The following is a 7704-nucleotide window of genomic DNA, read 5'->3' on the forward strand; positions in this document are numbered from 1 at the left end:
GAACAACCGTGCCGCTGCTACGCCGCGTTACCATGCGCGTACGCTGCTTAAACACCGCTCCGTACACGCGTCTTCTGCCTACCGCCACAACCAACAATAAAGCAGAATATTACGTAGCACCTCAAGTTACTGGTCTAAATGACGACATAAAGAAAAGGTAGGCCCACGCGCAAATTATTTGTGCTTATCAAAACCATTTCTATAAAACTTGTAATACCCAAAGTTCACTTTATAAAATCTTAGTGATGTGTCGAAATAAAACGGCTAAACTTTACTTTAGCATTTAATACCAAACTTAAGATTTATTTTTTTATTCCAACATTTGTATTTGTTAATTGTACATTGGTAAAGAAACCCCAATAGTAGAGGAAGTATCTGAATACAATATTCCTTAAAGGATAAGCAATGACACATTTAACTAATACATTTTAGGAACAGTTGAGAACATGCAGTTCATTATGTACCTTTATTCAATGCAAAGAAATTGGTTTCACAGCACCTGTACATATTCTAGTAATGCTGACAATATATATAAAAAAAAAAAATACAATATGAAACCCTACCTCCAGTTCTAAGTACATTTCAACATTGTATAATATGAGAAAAAAAAACTAGCAAAACATTTACTTTTCAATGGTTCTAAAAAACACTGGAACAGTGATGAATGCATTAAAATAAAAAAAACATTACATGTTACAAAAACACCACCTCTGGAAATTCCTCAACCAGGTTTCCAAATTCAGTGACAGATTTAAGATTAAAATGAAAAGACAAAAAAACAAAACTAAAATCTAAGGCCACAAAGCTAGAAGTATTCCCAACACAAGCTTCCCTTCACTGAAACCACAAAACATGAATTTGTAGTTAAAACATCCCTAAAAACACTGCCGTTTTAAGAAAATAGAGATCTCTGTGCTGCCTACAAATAAAAAGGTAGAAGGTGGCGAGTGACATTGAAGACTTAGTCTGCTGCCTTCTCATCCTCGTCTTCCTCTGCAGCATCTTCCTTTTCATCTGCTTCAGCATCAGCCTCAGCCTCTGGTGCAGCCTCCTGTACACAATTATTCAGTTACAACCCTTTCAAAACAGACAATATAAAAAGTATTTAGATAAGCAAACAAACCTCATCAGCTTTGGCGTCTCCGTTCTCTGTTGAGGCAGGGGCTTCTTCTTCTTCCTCCTCCTCCTCCTCCTTCTCCACCTTCTCTTCCGGCTTGGCCTTTGTTTCCTTCACCTTCTTAGCTCTTGCGGGCGTCTATAGGAAAGATTCAATAATCAAATTACAAGTTCTAGCGGAACATTTTAGTTTGAGAGTGTTTACCTTTTTCTTCTCTGGTTCAGGTTCTGTTGGTTTCTGCAACAGAAGAGACATTCAATGATTGCAGATGAATCATTGTGAATAAATAAGCCTGTCTAATGGTTGCAGCATTTTAATAAAATACACACATGACTTACCTCTGACAATCTTGCAGACTTTCTTCGTGGCTGAAAAGAGACCAAAGCACAGTTATTGAAAACTTCGAAGAGTTACAAGTCGCTTCAAAACATCTGAATTCTGTCAATTGGCAAATATTGCCGAAAACAAATAATGCATCAAGCTGGTTGAGAGTAAATTTAATTATGTGGAAACTGCGCAGACTACTGGTTTAAAAAAGGTACTACAATCACAATTGAACCTTTGCATGCAGAGCCCTAAACCTGCAGACGGAACAGACAGCGCTTGGGTCTCATGAACAGGCCAGGGCGCATGTTCATCTCACTGAGCTTAAACACACTGGGTGTAGTCCACTCATGCGAGGCTTAGGCTACCATTTTATTGCATTAATGTTTGTCTTTAGAATAAATATATAATTAATACAGCAGCATTACAAGTAATAGTACAGTTTATTTGAACTTGGAAATACAGAAGGGAGAATAAAAAAAAATCTTACATACTGTTCCTTTAAATGTAAAAGATCAGACTAGGCCTGCAACCTTAACATTAGCGCCATCTGCAGGTTCAAGGGTGCAATGCAAAGATAAACAGGGCTGGAAAGTGTTAAAAATGTCACGTTCAACGTTCACCTATGAAAATATTCTGGCCCATTCAATTAAAACAATTGTGTCATAGCACTAAACTACTAGAACAAATCTGATGCACCAAGTGTGACACTGCAGATCTATGGACATCTGATGAGAACAAAATGTTCATTTGGGTCTAAGTTGTTAATGCAGCCTTACTGAATGAAAAAACTACACATGTGTGTGGAATACATACCTCTGTGGCTGCATCAGCCTCCCCAGCAGTGGACTAGGAAAAGAAGAAAAGACCAATAAGGGCAAAGATAAAGTAGCATAAATGAGTGAGTGAAAGTGGGTGTGTGAGCAGAGGGGGATGGGCACTACTCTCAGACTCCCATAAGACACAAATTGTACAATCTTGGAGGACGGAAGAGCGGGATTTGACATTCAGAATGGATTTTGAAAAATCTATTAAAACGGAAAACTACTTTGTATTCCAGCCACGTGGTCGCCGAGCTGTAGATAGTGAAAATAAGCAATCATACTGAAGCCCAACATGAACACGGGGACTGTTTGTACAGTGGCACAGCAAAACTACACCTAGGCTCCCGGGAGAGAATTAGCAAGGAATTTGTAACCATTAAGGCCATTTTACGTTTTAAGACATATGCGACCAGCCGTTCTGTCTAATTATCTACAAAGTCGAGTAGTCTGCAGAAAACATACCACAGCTCTAAACAACACAAAATAACCATGCATGCAAGCTTCTCAAACACATAACTTAACTTTAATGAATAATTAATAAACATTTAAGGAGGCATAGCCCTCATGTCTGCATTTAATCGACGAAAAGGGTTATCAAAATGCAATTGTACCGTGCCTTAAGAGGGGCAAAAATACCCCTTTGTTCTGAAGTAACAAAAAGCACAACGTGTTAGACAAACTAGCACATTTACTCGGAGGCCTACAGGTTAGCAAGAAAAGTCCCGCACACAACAGATTCCCTCACTGCAACGAGGCGCGCTCTAAGTAAAAAGGCGCCACTTTTCCAGAGGCCACATACAGCCCTGACCAACCGAACCGCCAAAACACCGAACTACTGGGTGGGAAACAGGAGACTGCACATTTACACGAGGACGAAACACATGCTTTTAAGACCACTGCATCATATATAGGTTGAAATTTGAACACTTTGAGTCGTCTGCACATGTTTAAATGCACAAACTGTAAATACTTAAAACATGAAAAATGAACTTACTTTCTTCCTCGGCATTGTGGTACAGGTTTTTGGTTTGAGAAAAGGAGAACAATGGAGTCTTCAGTTGCAGCTGTGTGTGAATAAAGTGAATGTAAAGGCTGCGCTTATGAAGACGGCACCTCAGCATAAAACACCTCCCGAGGACTCCGCGTCACCTCCCACACAGCCGAGCAGTACCAGAACAGGCTCAAACCGGATTGGATCCCCACACGGTATGCTTTATCCCGTATCCTACCAGCCCAACGGGGACCGCCTCCGCCCGCCCCCCGCCTTCCATGATTGGCTTTGCGACGGAGGACACACGTTTTCAAACTAAAACAGCTCACCTGTGTTGGTCGGAGCACATGTCAATCACTGCAACAGCTGCACAACTATACTTTTCTTTTCGCCCGTGTTTGTGTCTAGCTGGCAACATATATATATTACTGTAAAAGAAACATGAAAGAAACACGCATATCCATACGTTCTATAAAATATTAAAGCTATAAAACACCAAGTCAAATGTACTGATTAGCATTATATTGCGTCAAAAATACTGTATAGTCTATTAATAATAGGTCGATTTCAATGACATTAGACTCGTTAATTAGCAGGGTAAGTTTAATGAGTGCATTGTGCAGGGTGATCGCTGGATCAAGACGCTGTGCCACATGGTGCCTGCTGCTGTCGTGTGCTGAGCGCTGTACTGGGCGGAGAAACAAACATGGCGGCGGGATACGCTTGGTTCCTCGTGTTGTGTTCAGTTTTTTTGTGCAATTTAATGAAGTCACTCCTCCCGTCCATTTCTTCATTTGTGAGTATGGTCCTTTGCTTCTCTGTATAAATATGTTTTCTAGATTGCTGTGCTTTTGTACTGCCTCAAAGCTGTATATGCAAGTAATACAGGGCTAGCACAATACATTTCTGTTATGCTAGCTGTATGCTATGCTCTGAAAGCGATTACAGAATGTACACACTGTTCTGTGGCAGATGTTTTTCTACACCAAGAGGGTGTGGTTATTCCTAGAACGTTGCCTCTATACGTTGAAGAAGCTATGTTCTCTGAATCAGATTCAGCCTGGACATTACAGCAGGCTACTGTTCGATCTGTAGTACAACTGTACTGATGTGACTAAAGTGAACTTTGAGAATAAGGGGACAAAGCAGCATATTGAATCCAAACCATAGTTTTTATATCGAGTTTGATTGGTTGATATTTTTACCTACCCCTTTGTTCCATAAACATTCCACCACAAGTAGTTAAATAAGTAGGCTGTCTGGGTACTAAAATCTTAATATTCATAATGACCATATCTGTTTTTTTCTGTAGCTGTCCAAGATGGTGCAGAAGGATGCTGAGCAGGAAAATGAAATGAGAGCTGAAATTCAAGATCTCAAAAGGGAGCAGTTTTCCATAAGTATGATGGATGAATTTGCGAAATATGCGCGACTGGAGCGCAAAATCAACAAGTTGACTGACCAACTGAAAGCTCATGGTAAGAAGTCAGAGTGGTGACTTTTACTGACACTGAAGTCTTCAGAAAAAGCATCAAGCAGCTTTACTGAGTACATGTGTGCTTGTCAGCTTTTGACTACACACAAATCTACTTGAGCAAAGCACAAAAGAAAATCCCTCTGATTAATGTCACCGCTAACCTCATCTGCCAACAGCAGATGCCATTGTCTGTATTATCTTCTAATGCAGTAGTTTAAAAAAATAATAATAATCTGCTTTTCTAATTGGTCACCTCTTGTAACCAAACCATCTTTCTTTCTTTAAATATTTTTTCAAAGTAGGCTATAGTCTTGTACAAGAATATCTTTACATTTAAGCCACCATAATGTATGTTGCAAGCATGTTACTTTTGATATTTTTGAGGCAATTTTGTTATTCTGCGCAGTGATGCACGCTCACAAAGTGCACAAATGGGCTGGCAAAAATTAGACCCTGGCTGACAAGTGCTATTACTTAGCTCTTCTCCCTGTGCGTCTCCTGTTCTTTCTACTGTGTGGACATAGTGTCGATCAGTCCTGTCCACGTCCTGTCCTCTGCTGTATGGACGGAGTGTGGGTCAGTCCTGTCCACCTCCTGTCCTCTGCTGTGTGGACAGAGTGTGGGTCAGTTCTGTCCACCTGTCCTCTGCTGTGTGGACAGAGTGTGGGTCAGTCCTGTCCTCTTCTGCGTGGACAGAGTGTGGGTCAGTCCTGTCCACCTCCTGTCTTCTGCTGTGTGGACAGAGTGTGGGTGACTGGTCACAGTCTGTGTCCACAGAGCTGTGCTCTGCATTGAGAACTCGTGCTGTATAATAACTGCGTCGATGTCTCAGGAGAAGGCTTGTTTTACTTGGTCCATACCGCTACCAACTTCATGGTGGATGACCCACAGTCCCAAAATGCACCATGACGAAAGACACACAGGAAAGGAAGCCACCCAGGTTTATTGGCCATTTATCCATGGGACAAACCGACAAACCTTATTAACAACCCCAATCTTTTACCTTTCCACAAAACTTCAACTTTGCACCAGCAGACGCTAAAGAGAGAGAATGGTAGAGGGGGAAAAGAGTGAGTGAGTGCGTGTGCATGGAGCAAAAACAAATGCTTTCTGCATTAACAGTAAAGAAAATAAGTAAGCATTTTATATGTTTGCGGAGGAACTGGATGTTTTTGGCAGCAGGAAGCCTTCAGTATATTCTACTGGTAATGTGATAGGCTGATACTGTAATATATGCAATAACATACATAGTAAGGCTGTTGAACTTCATAAATCAAATTTATGTATCATATTTTGTTTTTGTAGTGAAATCAAGAACGGCACAGCAGGCCAAGATGAAGTGGGTTGTAAACATAGTCTTTTATATTTTACAGGTAAGCTAATTTGTTCTACATATAACCTGGTTGTATGTTAAACAAAGAAGTGTTTAACCATGTTATAAAAACATCATTAGTTATATTTCAAACTCATGTATTCTTTTATTGTTCTCAATGCTTAGAATTTCTGTTTTTACCTACCCCGTTTCTCTGCCCACTTCTCTCCACCTGCAATTATTTATTTTTTTAAAGCAGATTTTTGGATCATACATGTAAGGTTGAAAAATGTCATATTATAATTGTTCAACAATAAGAACACATAGATCAATCTGCTTCTTGTTAAGCTGTGGACAACTATGAAGAGGAGGGGCCTATCAGCGCTGCAAGTTTTAAGAAATATTAGATCATTATTATGGGTTGCCATAAACATAAGGCAATTATAATGATCTACATTAATTCATACTAAATACTAGAGTAAAAGCATAAAATGCCTTTAAACCAGGGGTGGGCAATTATTTTCCTCCGAGGCCCATTTTCGATCGAATCCAGGCATGTAGAGGAGGGCCGGCCCGCAATCATTGGTGTGGAAAAAAGAAAATTAAATACCACTTTTCTATCAAATGTAGGCTATTGAATCTATTATTTGATTAATTTCACGTCATCTTTATTAAGGACTGTGCAGACAGATGCCTAAAGGGGGGGGACCACAGTGGTGGTCCCTGTGCTTATTTTACAATATACCGGTACTCCATGTGGGAAAAGTCTCATAAGAAAAAAAATAAGACACTGCATCTTTAAAGTGCCATAATCTTGTTGCAGCCAACAGGTAAAACTATTTGTGTCTGTATCAAAGATATCTCATGCAGTTGTTGTTTTCAGGCCGCTGTGATGATCTCATTGATATGGAAGTATTACTCTGATCCAGTCACTGTGGTCCCCAATCGGTGGATCGCTCCTGTGGAGCGCCTCGTTGCGTTCCCCACTGGAGTGGCAGGTAACCAGTGTCTCTAAATGTCTAGCTTATGTTGTAAGTTTATAATACAACTAATATTTTTCATTGTCTTGTAGGTGGTGTGGGCATTACATGCTGGTTGGTAGTTTGCAACAAAGTTGTTACACTGGGCCTCAATGCTGTGAATTAATTTTTTTTTTTTTACCCCATTAATATTCATATTATTTTCTGTACTGATTTAAATGTGATGGTAAAGTGAGTATGCTTTTTGTAATTGATGTTATTTATTTAAATTTCTTTTTCAGTTTGCTTTTAATAAACAAATAAAATAAACATGATTGCTCTGTTTATTGTCACTCTTTCTGAAATTCAAATTGTGTCAAACATCTGGAGATCCTATTACACTTACAGTATGATTTCATGTTTATGCTACATCCCATAATTACTCTTTTCTTAAGCCCTTAAAACGGAGGTGTAAAACCATGGCCCAGGAGCCAGATACATATTTCTTGGCCCTCTGGCTGTGTGCTGGATTAGCCTATATGGTCATAGACAGTACTGGAAAATTATTAATTTCACTACAACATCATTAGCATATCATTGCATTGTGGTAGAGTTAGTAATCCCTCATTTGTCCTGGAGTGTCCATGGAAGTGAGGTCAATTTGAATCTGAAGGTATTGGCCTGAGTTAGAAATGTGCAA

At 39.7% G+C, this 7704-nt stretch overlaps 2 protein-coding genes across 4 annotated transcripts in view; one reads left to right on the forward strand and one right to left on the reverse strand.

Annotated features, from left to right (window-relative positions):
* Positions 1 to 447: 447 nt before the first annotated feature.
* Positions 448 to 3487, reverse strand: hmgn1a (high mobility group nucleosome binding domain 1a). Of its 2 annotated transcripts, none has more exons than XM_072460835.1 (6): positions 3260 to 3487; positions 2258 to 2290; positions 1456 to 1485; positions 1322 to 1354; positions 1132 to 1255; positions 448 to 1053 (listed from the first exon to the last, which is right to left on the reverse strand). In XM_072460835.1, exons 1-6 carry the CDS (start codon positions 3272 to 3274, stop codon positions 962 to 964), a joined length of 327 nt encoding a protein of 108 aa, XP_072316936.1. In that variant the 5' UTR covers positions 3275 to 3487; the 3' UTR covers positions 448 to 961. The 2 variants fall into 2 exon arrangements, with proteins under 2 accessions (XP_072316936.1, XP_072316928.1); XM_072460827.1 differs by having other exon boundaries at positions 448 to 1051; positions 1124 to 1255; positions 3260 to 3485.
* Positions 3488 to 3772: 285 nt separating this feature from the next.
* Positions 3773 to 7704, forward strand: part of get1 (guided entry of tail-anchored proteins factor 1) — a 222610-nt gene continuing 218678 nt past the window's right edge. The window contains exons 1-5 of one of the 2 annotated variants that reach the window (XM_072461050.1): positions 3773 to 4052; positions 4569 to 4734; positions 6039 to 6106; positions 6929 to 7043; positions 7118 to 7191. In XM_072461050.1, the coding sequence (XP_072317151.1) occupies positions 3963 to 4052; positions 4569 to 4734; positions 6039 to 6106; positions 6929 to 7043; positions 7118 to 7191 (513 nt within the window). In that variant the 5' untranslated portion in view covers positions 3773 to 3962. Of the gene's footprint in view, positions 4053 to 4568; positions 4735 to 6038; positions 6107 to 6928; positions 7044 to 7117; positions 7197 to 7704 lie in introns of those variants that run through there. The other variant, XM_072461058.1, reaches the window with a different exon arrangement.

The sequence above is a fragment of the Eucyclogobius newberryi genome, unplaced genomic scaffold, assembly GCF_026437365.1.
Source record: "Eucyclogobius newberryi isolate DKJ021-1_F unplaced genomic scaffold, fEucNew1.0.hap1 SCAF_10, whole genome shotgun sequence".
In the NCBI taxonomy this organism is placed as follows: domain Eukaryota; kingdom Metazoa; phylum Chordata; class Actinopteri; order Gobiiformes; family Gobiidae; genus Eucyclogobius; species Eucyclogobius newberryi.

What these genes read in the sequence shown, in the direction of transcription:
- hmgn1a (XM_072460827.1), bottom strand. An exon ending in CTGAACCAGAGAAGAAAAAG is followed by an intron (nt 1,256 to 1,321) that starts GTAAACACTCTC and finishes TCTTTCCTATAG; the next exon opens with ACGCCCGCAAGAGCTAAGAA. An exon ending in GAGACGCCAAAGCTGATGAG is followed by an intron (nt 1,052 to 1,123) that starts GTTTGTTTGCTT and finishes AATTGTGTACAG; the next exon opens with GAGGCTGCACCAGAGGCTGA.